The following is a 23,955-nucleotide window of genomic DNA, read 5'->3' as shown; positions in this document are numbered from 1 at the left end:
GTGTGCACCTTTTGCCTGTCTCTGTGCTCAGTGCTTTACGGGCATTATCTCACTGGATCCTATGGAAACCTACTGAAGATGGTACCTTACTATCCTACTATAATCAGCGGAAGTATGATTCTTCTCCGGACATCGACATTACCTAAAGACTTGAGAAAATGTTAAATAATTTAACTGACAGATAATATAATCTAAACTAAAATAAATATGCACATATTACAAAATAGAATGGCATGGATTTTTTTTTAGACAGAATCGGGAATTAGGGGCTTATGTTGACGTTTTGTGAGCACAGCTGCAGACTGTTTGGGGGTGTGTTGATTTTCGTCTGCCTCCAGGAAGACTTCACTGCAAAAGCTTCAAAAGCCCCCAGTGCAAGTGACAGAATATCAGGAAAATGTTCTAGGCAGGAGAGTGACATGGTCTGATTTAGTGTGTTTTCAAAAGATCATTTCACCCACCAGGGTGGAAGATGGATTTGGGGATGAAGAGGCTGTTACGGGAATCTGGATGAGGGATGATGAAACCTTAACCAAGTCAGAGGCAACGGCCCGGGGAGGAGGGATGGATTTGTGAGCCCCTGGAGGCCAGATGAGTGGGACCTTGATGACAATGATAAACTTAGCTACTCTTTATTGAGGGTCAACCATGAGCCAGACACTGGACTAAGCATTTTGCAGGTATTATCTCACATCCTACATGGGATTTCAGCATTATTAGCACTATTTTACAGATAAGAAAACTGAGGCTGAAAACAAATTCATTGCTTATTTAAGATCAATCAGTTAGCCAGTGGTGGAATTCAATTTCAAATATAAAGTCCCACTTTTTAAAGACCACTACCTAGACTCCATGCAACTCAGCAGCCTTTCCTCACATCCAGAGAAATCTTCCTCTGCTTTATTTGAGAGCCAACACCCCCTCTTCACTACCGGTGGACCTGACTACCCAACAGCTGCCTCATAAAACGCTGTCACAGCCAAGAGGACAGCATTGGGACCTCCACCACTTTCCTCTGTCTGCCTGAGGACAATTCACGTCAGCATCTGCCAGGTCTCTCAGGAGGAAGCCCTAACTACAAAACCACACTGGAGCTGATTTCAAGCATGTGCTCAGTTTCATGACACCGGTTCTCTGCTACCATTCCATCTGCTGGGACCCGCTGAGCACCATGGGCCGGGCGCAGAGCCTAATGAAGCAGAGAGAGGCCAGGTGCTCCCACTCTGGGCCAGAAGGCCCACGGCCACTTCAGCGGCAGGGGGAAGAGACAGTGAAAGACTGGGGATTTTGACCGTGATATCTGGGATGTTTGATGGTCAGTGGAAGCCAGTGGAGCACTTCCAAAACTGTGTTTCTATGGATGTTCCTGTGCTGCAAGATGTTCATACATGTTCCAAGGGGAAGAACAGAGTCTGTGGTCAAGATGGTTTTACAGATGATGAACTAAACAAATCTGCCCAGCTCTCCGCACTGCAGGATTTCCCAGGGTCTTTCACAGATGAAGATGCATTTGGGAATTTCCAAGAGAAAGAGGGAGCGTGCGGAATTTCCAAAACAGTTATTGGCCACGGATTTCTTCCGTCCAAGAAAATCTTGAGGACATGTGGTAGAAAGTGCGTGAGTTGGGAAGTCTGGGACTGGCACGTACTAGCCTTTCTCTCTCTTGCAAAAACCTTACCCAATAGTGGCAGCAAAACCGTGAGCACAACGTTATGAAGCCATTTTGAAAACTGCTTTGACAGCACCCACGTGAGCACGTTTCATGTGCTATCCAGCAATGAGTCTATCTCTAGCGGAAACAGGATTCCCTGGAGATCTGTACTGGGAGGTTTTATTTTATCCTGGATCCCTCTTCTACCATCAATTTGAAAGTTATAAAACTAAGCCACTTTTCTACAATCTTTGAGGTTAATGCACTCATTTATTCAACAAATATTTATTAAGCACTTTCTACGTATTAGGTTTATGAATATGAAGCTTACATTTTAGAGAGGAAAACAGTAAACAAGCAAACAAATAAAAGTGATTTTAGACCCTAAAATTAGGGAAGGAGCGAAAAATGGTTATGTAACAGATAGTAGCAGGTTGGGGATGGAAAGGAGTAAAAGTTTGGGTACCCATGTTTGGGTAGTCATGGACAATGGCTCTGAGGAGCTGACATTTGAGTTAAGAGCTGAAAGGTGAGAAGGGGCCAGCCAGGAGAGAATCTGGGGGACAAAAAGAGACACGGCAAGGAGAAGTGCAGCAAGTTCTCAGACCCTACACTGGGGCTCCATTCGCTGTGTTCCTGGGACATGAAGAAAGGCATTGTGCCTGGAGCACAGGAAATGCCAAGTGAGCGAATAAGGCAGGAACAGATTCAGATGGAACAGAAGCTACAGGCCATGGCAAAGACTTTGGACTGTGTTCTGAAGATAACAGGAAACCACTGAAAAATTTTAAGCTGAACAGCGACCTTATCTTATTTATATTTCTAAAAAGGTTACTCTGGCTTGCCTTGGGGAGAATCTCAAGGAGGGTATAGTCAGAAGCAGGAGATAAAAGGTGGCAGTGGTCATAATGGTGACAAAGAAAGGGAGGACAAAATGAATTTCTTCCTGTATCAGTTCTCTTAGTTCCCACCTAACGTATAAATTAAAATAACTTAATAGTCGATTAGAGTCTGTCAAACAATAGATTTCATGAATAATCTAATTCTGCAATTCAAGAGGGGAAAACAGACTCCAAAGTGAAGGTCAAGTTTTATGCAAAAAAAAGGTTCTACATGACATTGTTTATAATGGGCAAATAATTAGAAACAGCCCAAATGCCTTACAGTAGTGGCCTCATTAAGACAGTTATGGTACATAAAAGAGATTGTTTTTGGAAGAATTCATTGACATAAAAATGTTTAGGATATGACACTAAGGAAAGAAATTCAGATTGATAGTGAAGAGGCAGGAGGTTATGGACTTGGAGTCAAGTGTATTTATGGGGGCCGTATTTGTAGAGAGGACATGGGAAGGATATTCTTAGTGAATATTGGAGCAATAAAGATGGCTAGTTAATGCTGAGTGAAATTACAAGTGACCCTGAATGCCCAAGCCATGACAAATGTAAGATAGCATTTATTCAGTTCCTAATACACATTAGCTCAGCACTCCAAGGTAGTCTATATCCATCATTTCATCAGATCCTTACAGCAATCCTCTGATGTAGGCGTTGGCATCCCTATTCTACAGAAGAGGAAACTCAGGCTCAGAGACATCCAGTGACTCTTCCAAAGCTAAGCAAGTTGAAACTGACAGGGCTGGATTAGCGCTCAGACATTGCTGACCTCGAAACAACTATTCTTTATCATTATACAATGGTTCAACCTGGGGTTTACCACGAGTTCCAAAAAGGAACTCCATCATCAAATTCTGCCTCGATTTATGATCTCACCTAAATGTGTAGATCTCGGTTTTTCACCGGATACAGGAATTCACAGGATTAAGACCTAGACATCTCGGCAAATAACAAGTGTCTACTATGTGTGCAGACATTGATTTAGACCCAGAAATTCAAAGATGATTCAAATAAGATATTTCCCGCCTTCAAAGAACACTGTCTAGCTAAAGAGAGAGACAGACAAAAGCAAATGATATTACACAAAAGTGAAATCAGTGCTTAACACATAGATAAAGATGTGGGAGAATTCACACATGGGAGAATTCAGGGTGAACTGTGATGGTGACAGTCAGTGATGTGTTTGCCAATATATGTCATGCACGTTAAGCTTGGAAAGAAAGGTAGGACTTCACCAGGATAGAACCTAATGGTTGATTTTTTTAAAAAGTCTGGGACTCAGACTGCTTAGTTCTTTCTGGCTCTGATAATTGCTAGGATGTTCCTTCGGGCAGGTGGCTACAGCTTTCTGTGCCTTAGTGATACCATCTGTAAAATGGGCGTCATCACTGTACCTGTTTCATAGGGTTGCTGAGGATCAAATGAGATAAGATAGGCACAGCATTTAGCCTGCTGCCTGGAGTACCTGTCAATAAGTTCCAATAACTATTCATAGGGGCTACATAGGGGCTTTCACGCAGAGAAACTGGCCGGGAAAGAAACGTGGAAGTGGGGACACATGGATTTAGAAGAGTCAGCAGAGAGACTGGAGCTCTTTGGGGGCCTCAAATGCCATTTTCATAAGCACGAACACTTCTGAAGACCCTGGACAACCACTGAAGTTACCGGAGAAGGGAAATGACATAATCAAAATCAAGTTACAGGAACTAGAGGAGTAAAAGTCAAGAGGAAGAGTGACTGGCTGGAGACCACTGAGTGCATGGAAGGATAAAGATGACATTGGGAAATCAGGCAATGGTGAAATGGTGAGGGGGTTCGTCCCAGACACAAGGTCACGAGAAGGTCAGAGAAAGGAGACGACGATGATGATGATGATGGTAACGTTGGGAGAAGGATGAGGAAGGAGGAAGAGGGGAAAATCTACTTTTGATTGCACACTGGCTGGGCACTGCGCTGAGATGTTACAGGAAGCTGGGCAGAGAGGAGTGGCTTGGAGAAGTGGAGGGACTGCCCAAGGTGACAGGGTTAGGTAACAGCAAAACCAAAATTTGAATCCAGTTCTGTCTAATACACAGCACTCCTGCTTTGACCACTAGATTACTCAGGGTATTAAAGAGTGGGTCCAAACCCTGTGCTGTGATTCCAGTCTGAGGATGTTTTCCACAAGAACATCCTGGCTTTCTCACACTCTCCAAAGTGACACCAGCTACAACTTGAAGAGCATCTGCTGTACCCTGGTCCTGTGCTGGGCACTTTCCATAGATTGTTGCTAACCTTCTCGACCTCTCTGGAAGATGGGCAATTCAGTCCCGTTCTCAGATGAGGCGGCTGGGGCTCAGAGAGGTTAGCTTTACACCCAGGGACACAGGTCCTCTCGCTCCAAGGCCTCAGCTGAGATGACTTATCAGGGGGACAGTGGCGTGGGTTCTGTGAGCACAGGGAAGCAGGGGGAAGAGGGCATAGCTCTTCCCGGCACCTTAAGAACCTGGGCACAGCGGGCAGACATCCTGGCCAGAGCCTCTGGGAGGACCTACCTCTGGACCTGCTTCTCCTCTTCCGCCTCCCTGCCGAGGCACTGCGCGGTGCTGGCTGCAGCTGGCCAATCTCGATGGGCGTGTTCGCACGGAAACTCTCCTTGAACTTCTGCATCAGGGACTCCACTGGCTCCTGCGTCGCCTCAGCTGCCGCTACGGGGTGGGCAACAGGGCTGAGGTTAGGGCTCGGCCCACCCTCAGCCCCTGGAGGACTGGGCCTGGCCCCCCGGAGTGCCCTCCCGGACCCAGTGGTGATGCAGAAGCCACAGGGGCCAGTAGAGATGAATCTACTGGCTTAACGCATTTATTTCTTCAACACCGACTGTGTTCTCAAGGGTACTGCCCCAAGTCCTTGAGATATGATGGTGAAAGTTTGACACAATCCATGATTCAAGGAATCCATAGCTTGGTAGCACACATATCCAGGCATTTCCAACACTGTGCAATACCTCCGTGACAGTGGAGTACAGAGTACCACAGGAGCACCAAGAAGGGTCAGCTCACCCATCCTGGGAGTCAAGGCAGGCTTCCTGGAGGAGGAGGCAATACCTCCACTGAGACCTTAAACAGGAGTAGGAATTAGCAAAGAAGATAGAATCAGGGTGGAGTTGTTGAAAAGATTTGGGATAAGAGAGTGCCCTGGGTGGAAGGAGAGGCATGTGCAAAGATCTGAAGCCAGAAAGAACACGGTGCTTGAGTAACTGAAAGGAGTTCAGTGTGGCTGCAGTGGAGCCTGGGAAGAGCAGATGAGGCTGCAGAGGGCAGAACACCTTGTAAGCCACCTTGCGGAGCTTGGATTTTAATCCCAAAGGCAAAAGATGATCATTGAAAGGTTTTAAACAGGAAACTGGCATGTTCCAATTAAGCCCCTGTGATAACAATTACTAACCAGAGTATGGAGAATACACACAGAAGCAAGGACAAAGGGCTGTACAGAGGCTTTTGCCGAAGCCAGCCAGAGACAATATTGCCTGAACCAGAACAGTGGCAATAAAGGTAGACGGCAGTACATGGGTCAAACAATATTTCAGGAGACAAAACTGCAGTGCAGAGATACGTAGATCACTTGGTACAAGAGCCCCCTTTTACTAGGGGAAACTGAAGTCCCCCCACCCCCACCCCAAACAAGGCATACAACTAGCTCCAAGCTAGCAAGCGGTAGAGTCAAGCCTTCTAAATCCTACTCCAACATTCCTTTCGTTTCAATATCCTCCAAAGAGCTGCTGGTAGCCACATTTTCAGAAATTTCAAAATTGAGACTGGTAGAAAGTTAGAGAGAATGGAGAGAGTGACGGCAGAAGGGCAGAGGGAAAAAAGGTAGAAGATAAAAGTTAAAAAAAAAAAAAAAAAAAAGCAGACAAACGAGAAAGAAGGAGAGAGCCAACATAAAAGAAAAGGAGAGGAAATGAGAAAGAAGAAAAGAAGATTGGCTGAATGATGGCGGTGTCTTTGTTCTGAGAAATCCCCAAAGACAGCCCTGACTTTGAAAGCTTCAGACTCAACCCTCCCTCCACCTATGTCTCAAGAGGCTGGGAAAGTTCTTCAGTTTAAGCTACCTGCTGTCTGATGACAAGGAATGGGATGTGGTAAAGATTCCTGTTTCTTTGATGAGCTTTTCCCAGAGTAGACAAAGAAGGCTTCTGAACATCCCGACACCAATTTCAAGGAGATCCTGTTTTCCCAGGAAAGTTTAGCAGCTTAGACACACATGTGTCTGCAGGGTAGGTCATACCCAGAGGGCTGGTTTGGGTACTGGGCTCTGTGAGAAGCCTCATCTCTAGGGACACAGAGGGGCATCTGTGTTTGCTAAGGAAAAGATAATTGACAATACAAATGACGCTGTAGTGGTGTAACGTACCTGCCTCTCTTGCTATCTGTCTCCACAGGTATCTCAGTTAGGTCTACTAAGCCAAGAAGAAAATCCCAAACATGGGCCCCCTACTCCAAGCCTATGATACAGAACCCTCCAGCAAGAGGCTACAGTCTAATTCTGAGAAGCACTGTCATACCCAATATCCAGATGCTTTAAACCCAGAGAGGAGAGTTATCTGCACAGAATTGAAAGAGTTGGGCTAAACTGTGGTCAGAAGTCCAGAGCAAGCCACTGTCTGGAATCCTCCAAGAGAGGGACCCACACACATCTGTGAAAATTCACGCATTCATTCATCTCCTCACTCATTCATTCACTCTACAGTATTTTCAGAAAATATGTCTTAGTCTGCTTGGACTTGCATAACAAAAATCATAGACTCAATAACATAAACAGGTCAGATTCTGGTTTGAAGATGGCTGACTTCTTACTGTCTGCTCACGTGGCCTTTCCTTGCTGCATCCACGTTGGGGGAGGAGAGGGAGAGAGGGAGAGAGAGGGGGAGGGAGGGAGAGAAAGGGAAAGAGAGGGAGAGAGGGAGAGAGAAGTCTTTCTCTTCTTACAGGGACACCAATCCTATCAAATTAGGATCCTACCCGTATGTTCTCATTTAACTTTAATTACCTATCAAAAACTCTATCTCCAAATACAGTCACAATGGAGGTTAGAGTTTCAACATGTGAATTTTGGAGTACACAATTCAGTCTATAGCAGACTATATTTGGAGACGGGATCTTTAGGATGTAATTAAGGTTAAATGAGATCATAAAATCGGGGCCCTAATCTTATGGCACTGTGGCCTTAGAAGAACAGAAAGATCTCCCCATGAGGACACCAAGAGAAGGTAGCCATCTACAAGGCGAAAAGAGAGCCCTCACTAGAACCCAACCATGCTGACACCCTGATCTCGGTCTTCTAGCCTCCAGAACCATGAGAAAGTAAATGCCTGTTGTTTAAGCCACACAGTCTGTGGCATTTTGCTCTGGCGGGTCTAGTGGACAAAGTCACAGTCACATTGGGGGTTAATAAGGCTTACTTTCAGTCCATAGCAGGGTAAGACGGTGAAAACAACAACAAACAAAACCCCCTCGTGACTCACCATGTAGACAGGAAAACCAATAGTAATGAAATAGATGACAGAGAAATGTAAAATGTACAACTGATGTATACAATAAAGGAGAGGTGAAAGATGATATAAGAGGCTCTAGTAGAGGAATATGACCTTGTCTAGGAAAACCATGGAAACTTGCTTCAAGGAAGTGACCAGTGTGACTAAGATCTGGAAAGAGTATGAGATAATCAGGTGACAAGGGAGCTGCGGGGGAGGCGGGGGGGTGACGAAAGCAAAGGAGTCAGAGGAAAGAGTCTAAAACCAAGACCCCTCGGGAAGAGGGAACGTGCAAGGGGCTGCAGTCACCACTGCGGCTGAAATGCTGAAAGCAAGCGGTGTGAGATAATGCTAGAGAGGCAGGAAATCCTAATGCTAACCTTGACCCTCACCCTAACCCCCACCCTGACCCTAGCTCTTCTGGGCCTTGTTAAGAATAGAACATACTGAAGGTTTTAGATAGGAAAGTGGCTTGATCAGATCTTCACTTAGAGAAGATTGCTCTGGCAGTAGAAAGGATGCATTGGGGAAGGACAGAAATGAAAGTGAGAAGACCAACTAGGAAGGCGGTACCATATTACAGAAGTCCATGCAGGATATGCCAGGTAGTAGAGGTGGAGATAGGGATAGAGCAGGAGAGAGAGTAGCGTCAGAGATGTTGGAGCAGTGGAGATAGAGCAGGGAGCACATTTGAGAGTTATTTTGTAGGTACCCCTCCCTAAGAATGCGGTGATTTATTGGAAAAGGGGGATAAGGCAGAGCGAGGTAGCGAGGATGACTCCTGGCCTTCTGGCATCCACAGAGGCAGAACGATGGTACCTCTCAGTCAGAGGAGGGACACTGAAAGAGGAGTGAACTGAGTTTGGTTTTAGGTGAGAGCACTTGGTGCCTCCCAGATGTCTACATGGAGAGGTGCTGAGTAGACAGCAAGTTATGTGGGTCTCGCACTCACAAGAGACAACTGGACCCTGTGGAGGCTCTGCTCACGTGTTCTTTGGAACAGGCAGAGAGGGAGTGTGTGTAGTGGTGAAGCATGTTAGCTTCTGGCACCGTGGAGGCTACAGAACATGTGACCGTTCCTGGTCTGCACTGCCTGATCTCCCTTTGCACCCCCAGATCCATCTTCCACCCACAGGTTCATTCTGCCCCACTCCATGGCCTGGAGCAGACCCTCAATGGGCTATTTCACAGATCCTTATCTGGCTACTAGGTGAGTTTGCCCGGGGAGATGCTCTGGCAGGATATGGGAGGAGGGAATTTGAGGGGATGTCTTCCCTTACTCCTTTCCTGTTTCTGCATCGTATTTCTGATAGAGACGGGGACACTCAACAAACACAGCTTCTGCCAGGGCCCCTTTTCCACAAATCCATTTTTCCCAGACTCCAGTAAAACCATGTCCTCTCCCTGTACCTTCAGTTCTAGGGATTAGTGGTGGCTTCCTGATAGTTATTTTTCCTGGTGCCTCAATACCCCCTCCCCATTGATTCTCTTCACTCTGTCTACACCTCTATAAATAGTAGCTTCGTTGAACTTCGCCTAAAAATCCCATTGGAGGGCGCCTTCTTTGCCCAACTGGAACCTTGACTGATACATCATCCCTTTTCATCCAGGCTCTGACATTCAGCAATTCCTAAAGGTCACCCTCTGCCCATCCTGTTATTTCTGCTTTACTTTCTCCTAAGCTGATGCAGATTTGACCAGCGGGGAGGAGAGGAAGACACTCAGAGAGGCAAGGTTTGCTCCCCTGAGCTGCAAGGGAGCTGCAAGGGTTTCTGATCCCGACTGTGGCAAATCCCATCCATCTGTTTGGCTGCTCTCGCCTTGGCGACAGTGCCAAGAACCCAGACAGGCTTAGAGGGGGAGGTGCTTATGCAAACCCATCCACGGCCTATTTCATCCTCTGTACCACTCTCTCCTGCCCCCATCCCTCTCAATCCCATTCGGTAGCTCCATCAATATCAATATATCAAGTTGTCCAAACAAGCCACGTTACCTCCTGGTACCCGCTGAGCTCTGCCTCCCCAGAGCAGCAAAATGCTCACCCGTCGCCTAGATGAATGCAACAGATGGTGCTTGATCTGAGCATCACAGCAGGCCCAGGAAAGGGAGGGTGAAGAGGGGGAAGCAGCCCTTCCTAATTGACATATGAGAGACTGTCAAGCTTAATGGGAATGAAGCACTGGGGACTGAGGAGAGAAGCCCCGGCCCCCAAGCCAAGACAGAGAGAGAAAAGAGGAGAGAAAAAAGGAGGAGGGAGAGAAAACAAGAATGGAAAGGAAAACTGTGCTCAGTAATCAAGGGCAGGGGGTGAAAAGGGAAGCAAAGAAGAGTGGAAAGGAGGGGAGAGATCTGGAAAATAATAAAGAGGGAACAGAAAGGGAAGGGTAGGAAGGACACGAGAGGAGACAGAGACAGCGAGAGAAGGGAAAGGAGAAGGCAGACCCCGAGTACCACTGCAAAGGCATAAGGGTTGTGTTTGTTTCCAGCCACCAGGTAAGCTTCAGGCTGATACTCGGCCCTGGAGAACAGGCACTACATGCCCTGTCTACACTGGCATTCACCAAGTCCACATTCCAACGCTCACGCGCTGTTCTCTCCCCGGCACAGCCTGGGATGTTCCATCACTGTAACTTGTATGGGTTTGGGTTCAAGTTCCTATATCACCTTTATCATCACCCTCTCTCATTTTTCTCACCCGGCCTACATAGGGAGAAAATTCACAGTTCTTGAAAACTTCACCAGTTCTCTGCCAGGCAAGGAAGCTGGCATTTATGTTTTCTCATTTATTCCTCCTAAAAACTTTGAAAGCTAAGTGTCATTAGCCGCTTAAAAATGAGGAAATTGAGGCTCAGAGAAGTTAAATAAGCTCCGGGGGTCACACCCTTAACGATGGCAGAGCTGGGATTTAGACTCAGGTTATTGTAACTCTGATGACCGGGCTCCATTCACTGCACCACCGTACACATACTCCTTCTGTCCTTCCTGGTGGATGGACACGGATATCCCAGCCTTTGAGTTTGGATGTGCCTTCTCTGGGCCTGGAAAGTGACTCGAAAAGCTCAGCCCCTCTTAACTCATCTGGGCAAGGAGCCCCTGGCGATCTGGTCCTGGCTGGAGCCAGGGGCTCAACTTGACTGGAGTCTGACCTGCTCTGCCAAGGAACCTTGTTCAGTGTCGATGGTCAAGACTGTCCAGCCTGGAGGTCCTAGGCTCAGCTCATACTCCGCGTTGTCAGTTTTGTCTCACTACAGAACTATGTTCAGAGAACAAAGCAACAGGTGGGTATTACTTGGCCATACTGCCTAGTGCAAAGTGTGAGAAAGCCCACCCGAGTTCCAATGTCAGCTCTGCCACTGTGTGACCTAGAGCCACTCCCTCCTCTTTTACAACTCTCAGTTTCCCTGAATGCCTGCAGGGCTGTTGGGAGGATTAAACATAATTATGTACATAATTGTCTAACAGAGCTTCTGGAACACAGTAAGTGGTCAAGAGTGGTCACAACCCAAGTTTCTCTCACTCTTCAGCTTTATGATTGCTCAATCCATTCATCCATCCATCCATTCATCCGTTCATTCATTCATTCACTGTGAAAGGCATCTGCATTGTAAGATATTCACTTTCAAAATTATTTGAGAGAATATACATTTTCCCTTTTACACAGATGTGAAAACAGAGGCACCATGAGACAAAGTCATGATAAAAGCCAGCAGCGGACCAAGGTCCAGCACTCAAGTCTCCTATTTCTACTTCCCCACCCCATTTCCCCAAATTCTAGGATCGTTTTAACCTCAGATCTTATGATGATTAATTTTACGTGTCATCTTCGCAAAGCTGTGGTACCCAGATGTTTAGTCAAGTATCTTCCTAGATGTTTCTGTGTAAGTGTTTTTTAGGTGACATTAGTATTTAAATTAGTAGCTTTTGAATAAAACAACCCTCCATAATCTGGGTGGGCTTCATCCAATTGAAGGCCTTAACAGAGAAAAGACTGACCTCCCGCAAGGAGAAAGGAACTCTGCTAGCAGGCTACCTTCAGACTTGAGCTGTAACAACTCTTCCCTGGATTTCTAGCCTCCTAGCCTACCTTGAAAACTGTGGACTTGTCAGTTTCCACAGTCACATGAGATGATTCTTTGAATCTCTCTAGATATCGATAGATAGACAGACCGATGGGATGTATATAACCAAAAGATGATGTATCTACACGTGTCTATATTTACATCTCCTATTGATTGTTTCTCTGGAGAACCCTAATATAGACCTCAATTTTCATATCCAGGCTTTGGGCTGGGCACACTCAAATGTCAGGTTTGTGGGGGGATTAGGTAATAAGAGAAGACATCCCAGCCCTAAAGAACACCTCAGCTAGGAAGACCTGGTATAAATGCAAAGAACCATCGAATTCGGAAGTTGTGAGAATCCAGTTCCAGAACCCGACATTCCATTTCATATAGGAGTCATCTTCTCATAAAAGAAGAAAAGAGTAGCAAAGAAAAACAGCCAGCCAGTGTCCCCTAGCCAGATGAGAATGCTCCATGACTAGAATACATTTAAAACCCATGTACGCATTTTTTAAACATGGCCAGCTTTTCCCAATTCTCAGGGATAAACTTGATGGATAGGATTTTCTTCCTTTTTAGTTTTTTCTTCCATATATTTTCTTAAATCTTTGGTGCCTGGCACAGCTTATCTTCAAACGAGTGCCAGCAGACAAGACAAATGAACAAACAGCAACAAACATACATTGGCAAACTTGGACTGGCCTTTTCTTACATACACTACCTTGGGTCCATGAGTTAATATGCAGACTTGTAGACTGATCATAATTTCCGCTGGAGACTGCACTGAGTTTGAATGACTGAATTAAACGTAGTGATATTTTCCTCTGCTCTGTTAGAAACACAATACTATCCAGGTTCTGTGGAGCCGGTTCCACAGTTCCTAGCCAGGACACAGATGGTCTTGAAGATTCCTTCCAGCTCCATGGCCTTGTAGTTATAAATGTAAATGAAATGTGCCTTTAACAAGATGAATGCAATAACCACAGGCACTGCCTGCTTCAGTCTGCAAAGCACTTTCACCTCTCTCAGCTAATGCTGTCTTTACCACCCCCCGTTTTATAGAGACCATAGAGGCAAAGGAGATTTCCAAAGGGTGGGCTGGAGTTGATACCACAAATCAACAAGTGCTATTCAAGGGAGAAAAGGTCAAGTGACTAGATAGGCTGGGCCAAAGACTTCTTGGTCACTTTATTACCACCTTGGTGGCAAGGCATGGCTATGGAAAGGCTTTGGAATCGGCCATAGTTTGGGATGTGAGCTATGTGTCTTACCAGCTGCAAAACGTGGGCAAATCACTTAACCACTCAGAGCCTCTGCTTCCCCAAGTGTTAAAATGGGGCTTGCAATTCCAAATTCATAAAGCTGTTTTTGGATTAAATGAGATGTTAAAATGCTTATCACAAATGCTGATACAGAGTAAGCATTTTAAAGATAAGAGTTAATACTGTTACTGCCAAAAAGATCTTAAACCGTCAGACATAGCAAATACAGGTCTTCTACCCAACCCCGGGTGGCATGTGCGTGCCCAGAATCTGATGGAACTCGCAGTCACTAGTCAGATTCTTTTCCTAGATTCATCCTTTCTATAACTGCACAGGAAGGCTATGTATACGGCCAGCACTCCCCGTGACTAGAGGGCCACCCATATTCTACAACTGGAATTCTTCACCCAACACCGTTACTGGGTGCTGCATCCAGAGATGGGCACTGGGGACACAGCGATGAACTGAATGTCGAGCCTTCTTTAAAACACAACACTGCTTAGTGGAAGAGACAGATAAAGATAAGAAAAACACAGTGTGCTAAATGCCCGGTGATGAGACGGCTGAAAATGTATCCTCTAATTCCTTTTGCATGTGGAAAAGCTATAGAAAATCCTCAGAGGAGATGTGAACTTGCCCGACCCTTAAAGAATGCAGAACCAGGTGAAGAGGATGACATAAAGAGTAGCATCAGCAGGAAAAAGGGGCAAGAATTGTAGGGAAAATCCCACACAGTTTGGTTTTTCAAGAGCTTGACATGAGCGATGATTTTATTATAAAGAAAATCCATCTTTTGAGCTGTGAAGGCTGGTCTGGCTCTTTCTGCAGACTCCTACCTCCTTCCCCAGACCACAGTTCAAAATGTCCACCTCTTTTGAGAGCCCTGCTATCCAGCCTCACTACCCTTTCCTGTGCCTTTGATATTTATCTCAGATACCCTGGGTTTAGCAAGTGCATGTGGTTTAGGAATCTGACAGACCTGGGTTTAACCTTCATTCTATCACTTATTCATTATGCGACTTAACTTCTCTAAGCCTCAGTTCTCCATGTAAAACCCTGAGCATAAATCTCTCTCAAGAATTGTGGGGTTCTGTTTGTTTGTTTACTTGGTTTGGTTAAGAGTCAAAGTAGTAATATATGCAAAGTGCTTAGCACAGTATGTAAAATGGGTTAAGCACTCAACAAAGTAATAGCCTTTATTATCATTCCCGTTAGTAAGTTTAAGTGGCATAAGCTTGCAGAAGGCCTTGCACTGAGTCAAAGCTTAATACAGACTAGGTTCTCCATTTCCCTTTTGGGTAACTCAGTGCCTTTGACTAAGGACTCTAACTCCCTGTTGTGCTCTCATGTATAAATCTCACCATCTTCCCTGACCCCAGGGACACACGGGGCTTGCACTCTACGTCAGCCAACCCCCATGGTTACACCGTGGATCTAGCCTAACCTGGGACCTGGGTATGGCTGTTACACTAAGCCTGGAAATTGATCTTCTGCTCATGGCCCCCTGTCCACTCTCATATCTTGCTCTTTCATTCTCATCAAGTTTGTGCTGTGACCTCTAAGAGATCACCAGGTCCTGAATGTAAGGCACACTGTGGCAAACATGTGGGATTATATATATGTGTATATAAAGAGAGGGAGACGGGAGAGGGAGAGGGAGAGGGAGAGGGGGAGGGGGAGGGGAGGGGGAGGGAGGGGGAGGGAGGGGGAGGGGGAGAGGGAGAGGGAGAGGGAGAGGGAAGGAGGGAGAGGGAGAGGGAGAGGGAAGGAGGGAGAGGGAGAGGGAAGGAGGGAGAGGGAGAGGGAGAGGGAAGGAGGGAGAGGGAGAGGGAAGGAGGGAGAGGGAAGGAGGGAGAGGGAGAGGGAAGGAGGGAGAGGGAGAGGGAGAGGGAGAGGGAGAGGGAGAGGGAGAGGGAGAGGGAGAGGGAGAGGGAGAGGGAGAGGGAGAGGGAGAGGGAAGGAGGGAGAGGGAAGGAGGGAGAGGGAGATCTGTTGCTTATGAAGATCTAGCTCCATCATTTTGATGGCATCTGGTTGGCAGGGAAGGGAGAATCCCACTCTCTAACCCCTACTCTCTTCCTTCCCAGAAATTTCACCTCCTCCTGGTTTCACTTTTTCCCCAAAGTTAGCTTAGATGCTTCTGGTTGATCTGTTACTGAGGTTCACCTAAATGTAGCTTTCCAATTTGCCAAGAACACCTCATTAGTCACGTAATCACAAGAATAATAATATTTACCATTTATGGAGTGTTTATAATGTAACACGTAGTATTTTAAAGTAAACAAGCCATGGTTGAATGTAATTCTCATAATGACTACGGTACATGAAACTTTTAGCGTCTTCACCACTCCTTGCACCTACCTCTTGCTATAACTTCACTGTGGATAGAGTGTACTTCATTGCCCCTTGATTTGTTCTTGGCTACGTGACTTGTTTTGTCCAGTGGTACGTGGGTAGAACTCAGTGTGTGCCAGTTATGAACATAGGCTTCAAGAGGCAACACATGTCTGCTCACACATTTATACGTGCCAGCACCATGAGGAGCCTACCGGTCCAAGGAGGATGATGGACACATAGTGAACCCACAGCTCTTCAGCATGGAGTGGGGTCAGCCTAATCCTACAGCCTAGGTCACTGACACCAGCCAATTTGTAGACGATAAGCAATCCATCTTAGATGAGCACAACACTCCATCTAACCTGCAGACACTTGGAAAGTCAATGTTTATTACTGGATGCCACTGAGCTTTCATAGTTTTTTATTATGTAGCATTATGGTGGCAATGACTGACTGATAAATTTCCATCTTACAACTGGGTAAGGGAGGCACAACAGGATTCATTTTTCAAGGGTCATATAGCCTATAAATAGCAAAGCTGGACAAATAGCTTCATATACCTCACCATGGCTTGTTTTGGAATGGGACCGATAAACACGGTTTAATGAACTGACTTCCACATTGGAGTGGATGAAAGGAACCCCTCTTAGCCAGCTTCCCTTTAGACCACATGAATGATAATTATAAGAATAAGCCCAGAAATAGCGACCATCTAAAACCGAGATGTCTCTCTTCAGTGGCATTAAGACTGCCAGCACATCTATTCAGAGCTTTTGGGCTTGGGCTGTGCTTGCTGAATGAATGAAAAAAAAAAAGTTTCACATTGTATACGACTGGGCACCAAATGAGAGGTGTAAAACTATACATGGTGGGGCTTCCCTGGTGGCGCGGTGGTCGGGAGTCCGCCTGCCGGTGCAGGGGACGCGGGTTCGCGCCCCGGTCCGGGAGGATCCCACGTGCCGTGGGGCGGCTGGGCCCGTGAGCCATGGCCGCTGAGCCTGCGCGTCCGGAGCCTGTGCTCCGCGACGGGAGAGGCCACAGCAGTAAGAGGCCCGCGTGCTGCCAAAAAAAAAAAAAAAAAAAAAAAAAAATATATATATATATATATATATATATACACACACACACACATGGTGACATAGGTGCATTACTGACCCGTGCTGATGTTGGAGAAAAGAACACAGAACCTGGAAAGTTCTCACCTCATCAACTGGCAGATTTTCCACCCATGTTCCTTTTTTTTTTTTCCCATGTTCCTTTACACTAAGGGCAAATCTTCCCAGCACAAGAAAGTGGTTATAAATTTAAACACATGTAAGTCAACTATAGCAAATGGCAGGGATTTTAGAGTGAAATGAATGCAGCTGCATTATAAATATGTCCTATTTCTCAATATTAAACTCTTAAAAATAGACTGGCTAAATATATAGACAATAATGGATTGAGGCTGAGTTGGCATTACTGTAAGGCTTGGGATTTTCCATTTAATGACTTCACAATTTCAATTTCCCATTTCCACATGACAGTTAGAGCAGCCTTGCTTTATTATGGGCGATTACATGCCACCACAACACAAAAATGCAAGCAGAAGGCTAGAGAGCAACAGTGGGGGGAGGGGACAGCAGGGAATGCTGAACTGAAGACTCAGTAGATGTGGAGAAAGAAGACCAGATCTTCAGTTTCAGCTCAGCTGCTGTGTGACTTTGAACCCCTCACTAGGCTGCTCTGAGCCACAGCAAATAAAAATGCCTGTGAGATTCATGTGAGACAGTCAGTATACAAACAAAGAGGTAAGACAAAACTACATGGTAAAAACTCGATGCAAAATGATTTTATTGTTGCACTGAGGTTCAAATCCTGGACCTGCCTCTTAGCATCTGCTCACCCTTGAAGATGGCAAGGTACAACGGCAGTGCCTCTCTGAACCTTGGTTATTCTGTTCACTTACTAAATGGAGATGAGGGTATCTACAAGCAAGATTTAAATAAGCACACCAGTTATACTATAAACTCATACTTGTTGACCTGTTGAGTATCTACTCTATGCCAGGCACTGCTGCCTCATATGCCACTCACCACCAGCCTGGAAAGTGGGTGACATTAGTATCCCCACATGGCAGCAGAGCCTGACCTGGAGCCCAAGTTGGCCTGACTCTCTGATGTTAACCACGCTGATATGATGCAAATAGGAGGAGAAACAAAAGAAGGATGTGGGAGAAGCAGAGAAGGGATCAGCCTGTGGAATGGTGGGGCTGTCCGGGCTCACATATGCATCTTAGGAATTATTTTTATTCCAAAGCTAGATAATCCTGAATTATCTTCTTTTTCCTTATTTAGCCTGGTTAAACTGGCCCAGCTAAGTATTATGGATACCTCTTTTTCTCTCTATCCTTTTCCCAGGGAGAAGCCAAAAAAAAAAAAAAAAAAAAAACTGAGCTAAGGCAGGAGAGAGGACTGGAAATCATGTCTTTAGTGGAGCAGAACAAATTCCTCCTCTGATGTTTTGTGGTGAAATAATAGAGATCCATCCTAGGGAGCCATTTGTTCAGGGAGCCTGCGTGCACGGGCGGATGGGTCTTGAGGAATGCTCTCATTTTGCTAGATGTGCACAATGATGTAGAGAAATGTGATAAAAAAAAAAAAAAAGAGAGAGAGAGAGAGAGAGACAGAGAGAGAGGCATAGAGGCTGTGATAGAACCTCCAAACTCAGCTCATCCAGTAGCAACACTGGAGATTCTGATGGTCCTGGAAGGGGGCTCATGCTCCAGCTACTGTTCTGATAACGGGTATTCCAGGATTATAAACAACACATGCTATTTCTCTTCTGAGTCTGCCCCTCCTTCTTCACCTTTTATTTCTCATCACTCATCTCCTGATGTAAATGTCTAGAATTTGGACCTTGCATGACTGGATTAGATGTGGGTGTCCAAGTAGGTTTTTTTGGAGTCCTCACCACGAACATAAATTTTATAAACACATGTTCAGCTGGGCGTTATTCCTCTCTCTCCTTACCCATCATTTCCATTCAATAATTTGGGCATTAGAGATCTCAATGTAAGTTAACAGTAAGGTGACCACTGAGAAGGTAACATATTTTGGGGCTACATTAAAAGCAGCAAAAAGTCTTGGAACGAAGAACAGGACATCTCTACTGCGCCTTGTTCAGACCACACCTAGAGAACTGTGTAGAGATCTGAGGGTCACATTAAGAATATTATTAGCAAAATAGAGCAGATCCAGAGATGAGAAGATAGACTAATATGAAAGCTTGTAATGGAATCATAAGAAACAATAAAGACACTATAAAAAGGAAACTCACCTGCCTTCGACTATTTGAAGGGCTGTAGTAGTATTAGTACTTATAATACCAATGTTTAATATTCTTATTACTGTAACTATGTCCCACGCACCATGATACATGCATTATATATGTTATAATTACAAGAGCTATTTTTTTCAGTGCTTATACTGGGCCAGGTACCTGCTAAAGTGCTTTGCAGATATAAGTTCACGTAATTCTCAATGATGCTGTGAAGCAATCTCTACTCATCTCTCTTACAGATGGGAAAACTGACCTTGAGACAGTTAAGGTTCTTGACTAAGGCAAGATTTCTCAATCTTAGCATTACTGACATTTGGGTCTGGATAATTCTCTGTTGCGGGAATGGTCCTGTGTGTTGTAGGATATTTAGCAGCAGCCCTGGCCTCTGCCAATTAGATGCTATTAGCCTCCTCCTTGAGTTGTGATAACCAAAAGTATCTCCAGGTATTTCCCAATACCCCTTGAGGGGCCACATCACCTCGGTTGGGAACCTCTAGAGTAAGGTAACCTAGGTGGTAAGTGGGACGGCTGGAATTCAAACTCAATCTGTCTGGTATGAAGAACCATGATCTTAAGAATAATAATATCAATAACAATCGTGATAGTAATATTGATTACTTATGAGCACACTACATGACAGAGCTTTCTAACTATGGAAAGAAGAGCTAGTGGGGCTAGTTAAGTCCTCTGAAACTGGAAGTAAGTAGGCAAAGGTGTCACATTCCAAAAATAACATAGAGGAGATTAAAGTATTAAATAGAAAAGATGGACTAAAAGACAGCTCAGACCAATGATAACCCTAAAAATCCATTATTCTGGGAATTTACAACTCGACGCTTTGATTTTAAGTGCCTTTCAATAATTACAGAGGAAGAAACAAATCATAATTTGAATTGCCTTATCCTTAGTAGAAACCCAAAGAAATTTGCCTTGCTCTTATACTTAGGAGACTGGGAAGATGCCATTCCTAACTCCCTTTCTTCATCCCTCCAACACACACACAGATACAAACCCTCTTGCCCATGCATCTGGGCTCAGAAACAATTGGTCCATTATCTGGTTCTAAGCAGAAGAAACTGAGATACAATCTAGCAAGTCATTAGCTGTGCGGCGAATTGGCAAGTCTCCACTGGTGTGTAATAAATTAATGGCGCCTGAGAAAGGAAGACATTGACAAGACAGAAGCCCACAGCCTCCCACCTGCCTCTCTTCATGGCCAAGACATCTACCTCCTGAGCTGTGTTTGAACACAGAGGAGGAAAGTGGAGGAAAGACGTGCACATCTCCATCAATTAGAGACTGGTATGAGCAAAGGTGCATGGATCTAAGTCAGGAGCAAACGTGTTGGAAGCCAATCATCTAGGTGACATTTTAGAGGCGATCCCCATAGAGCTTGACGATGCAATAACTTACACCAAGATGAAGTTAAGTTAAAGCTGGACTAAGTTGGACTGGACAGCAAAAAGAATTATTCAATTAACTGGTGACTCAAGCACTAAAAAAAAAATGACAAGAGGACGATGTGGAGTTCATGTCCAGAAGGCCAAGCAGGGAGAGATGGCTACTGGCTGATGACTTTAGCGCTCCCTTGCAAAGCACAGGGACTGAAGCAACACTTTGATGCTGGGTGCGGTATATCAAAGAAGGATGAGAGGGTTTTCCCAGGTGGCATATAGAAAGAGCTCAAGTCCAAAGACATCTTCAGTTCAAAAAATGATGAGCCGGGCTTCCCTGGTGGTGCACTGGTTGAGAGTCTGCCTGCTAGTGCAGGGGACACGGGTTCGTGCCCCGATCCGGGAAGATCCCACATGCCGTGGAGCAGCTGGGCCCATGAGCCACAACTACTGAGCCTGGGCGTCTGGAGCCTGTGCTCCGCAACAAGAGAGGCCGCGACGGTGAGAGGCCCGCGCACCGCGATGAAGAGTGGCCCCCGCTTGCCACAACCAGAGATAGCCCTCGCACAGAAACAAAGACCCAACACAGCAAAAATAAATTAATTAATTAAAAAAAAAAAATGATGAGCCACTTAGTATGGCTAGAGTTCAGTGTCTCTGGAGGGATGCTGCTACAGATGAGGTGAGAAAGAGCTTGTGACCACATCAGGAAGGGACTTGAATGCCAAGCTAAGCATCTGAACTTTAGTCTGTACAGTAGGGAAGATTATATGGGCACGCACTATAAGATATAGATAGACAGATAGATAGATATGGATTTTGATCAGAAGAGTGGCACTGTCGGAGAAGTACTTAAGAAAGATCAATGTGATGTCAGTGTGGAAGAGGGTTCCTAGGGAAAATAACACATAATGATAATAATGATAAAAAGAGCTGAAATGTATTCAGCCATTCAGCATGTGCCGGTAACCGTGCTAAGCACTTCACCTGAATTTTCCAATTTAATACTCACAACAGTCACACGGGGTACGCACTTCAATAAGCTGCTTTTCGTAGAAGAAAAAAATTAAGCTTAGAACTCAAATTGTGTTCAAGACCCCAATACTGAACGTTGATGGAGTCAAGATACTAACCCAGGTCCAATTCTAGTGACTGTGCACTTAGTCAAGAAGTCTCTGTAAGTCCAGACAAAAGAAGATACAAATCTTGACTATGACAATGTCAAAGGAAATAGAAAACAAGGTTTATATTTGAAAACATATATATTTAGGGGTTAGAATGGACAGGAATGATAGGACTTAGATCTGAATTGGAGGATATAAGAGAAGTTGAGAGGCATTCTAGTTATTCCCCTTGGGAATGATGTATAATTATATGGTTTCAGGGTTAACTATACCCCAATACAGCCAAAGGTTGCCTGAATGTTCCCCTTTTCAATTATAAAAGGATGCCTTGTCATTGGTGCTTCACTTACCAGGATCAGCTTGTCTACAGAACTAAATTAAAACATTCATTACAGAAAAGAAAAAAACAAAGTCACGGCATGAAAAAATTTCTTCATCTCACCATCATCCTCAATGAGAGATGGCAGAAGGGCAGCGATCATTGGGTAAGACCATGATCAGACTCTGGAATTTGGGCAGGACTAAGGGTTCAGGCAGACAGCCAAAGATGGCACTGGTTTCATAAGCAGGAGGGTTTGCGGATGACTGAACTTGAAACTTAAGTAAACACAACTCACGCAAATATTTATACTCACCTGTTCTACAAACTTACCATGAATGTCTCTGTGGCTCTGACCCATAAGATAAGTCCGATTCTTAAAGTCTCACTGTTCCTCCTGGACACCAAGTATACTGCCTGCTCTGAGCTTCACTGTTTTCCCATCCTCAGCAAAGTCTGAATTCCTTTGCTCACCCTTGTCCTTCTGGATGTACCTGACCCTCCCTACCTTATCCTCCAGCCACAGCTCTCATTCACTTCCAAGCTAATTGTTTCCATCAATGTGTACAAAACAACCGTTTATGGGAAATGTCACAGGATGTTAGTTTCATCTGGAACTGGGTAACTGTGAAAAGAGCTTCCTTTTTTTATTATACAGAATGAAGAAGTATTGCATTAATAGTGCCATCTTCAGTTACAACCACAATCGCAGGCCTGTTGTCCACTACCTGTGGGTTATTTTTCTTGAAGCATTTTTCTGAACAATTGTCTCTTCCAATCCTCCCCCCTACTCCCTTCCTTCGTATCACTGTAATTAAGATAATGCAGTATAGTTATAAACACATACTGGAAGCTCAGATGCCAGCACGGCCCATCCAGCTGGTGCTACGTGCTTCCTGAAATTTCTCAAGCAAAAAGGAAAAAGGGTTGGAGTCACTGTGGAGTGAGAAGAATGAAGACTGGTGAAGCCGGAAGGAACAAGCCAGAGTAGTCCAGAAAACCTGGCCAGAGTCCACATCGGGGGAGCTGAGCTTGCTTGGATATTTCTAGAAGGCAACCAGGAAGCGTGCTCAAAACCTTTGAACACTGAGAAAATTCATACCAAGCATCTGCTATGCTGGGTGCTTCACATATATCATCTGATTTACTCATCACGTCAACTCCACGGAGTTCGTTTTTTAGTACCATTTTAGAGACAAAGGAACGGAGTCTGTAAGTTAGGGAAGTTGGCTGAAGTGAAGAGCTAGAACGGGCTAGGTGAGATTTAATCCTCGATTCTAGTACCACAGTTACTGACAGTAAGAACCACTCCATTTTTTTTTTTTCATTCCAGATTGTATTCATTCACGTGCTATGGGCCACACGAGGATGAGATTACTCGGGCTGGGATCAGGCTTGGCTGCAAACTGCAGGTTGAGTTCAGGTCTGCTTCACATGCCTATCATCCTCTTTGGACCAGCAGGCTGTACGGGACACATTCCCATGGACATTTCAGAAAGCACAAGAAGGAAACTCCTCTGTGAGAGCACATATCAAGCTTTTGCTTGTGTTATACCTACTAATATCTCACTGGTCAAGTAGGCCAGATGGCCAAGCTCAATGTCAACAGGAAAAGAAAATATGTCCGACTCACAGCGGCAGACGGAAAGTGAGTATGTGCTGAGCGATCCTCTAAGCTAGCACACCCCAAAATCTTTCAAGTTTCCATAAACTTTCAAGAAAACCATACCCCTGAGGGTCTAAGTGTCTGGACTGTAGGGGCTCATGTGGAAGGGAGGTGGCCATGGCGACACAGAAGTGGTAGTGAGTGCATGACCTGGAGCTTTTCTCATCTGTATAAAAGGCAATAACATTGGCCGATCTTCCTAAGAAGGCTGTTGGAAGGTGACTGGGATACAGAGTTTTAAGAACAGGATGCTTCTTCATATGTTCGTGCTCTGCTGCACTGCTCTGCTTTATTTTTCTTCATCAAACGTATCACTGCTGACATTGTGTTCTCTATTTATTTTATTATTTTTCCCCCCTTAACCATTCCAAACGTAAGTTAAATAAATGAAAAGATATTGTCTATTTCGTTA

General features: G+C 45.0%; 1 protein-coding gene across 1 annotated transcript in view; it reads right to left on the bottom strand.

Moving 5' to 3' along the window:
* The window catches only part of ASTN2 (astrotactin 2), a 915,753-nt gene that overhangs the window by 624,120 nt on the left and 267,678 nt on the right, over positions 1–23,955 (bottom strand). The window contains exon 4 of the mRNA XM_032635679.1: positions 5,082–5,234. Within this exon, the coding sequence (XP_032491570.1) occupies positions 5,082–5,234 (153 nt within the window). The remainder of the gene's footprint in view (positions 1–5,081; positions 5,235–23,955) is intronic.

Source organism: Phocoena sinus, chromosome 6, assembly GCF_008692025.1.
Source record: "Phocoena sinus isolate mPhoSin1 chromosome 6, mPhoSin1.pri, whole genome shotgun sequence".
Lineage (NCBI taxonomy): Eukaryota > Metazoa > Chordata > Mammalia > Artiodactyla > Phocoenidae > Phocoena > Phocoena sinus.
Note: the sequence above shows the minus strand (reverse complement) of the source record. Positions and strands in the feature narration are given on the sequence as shown.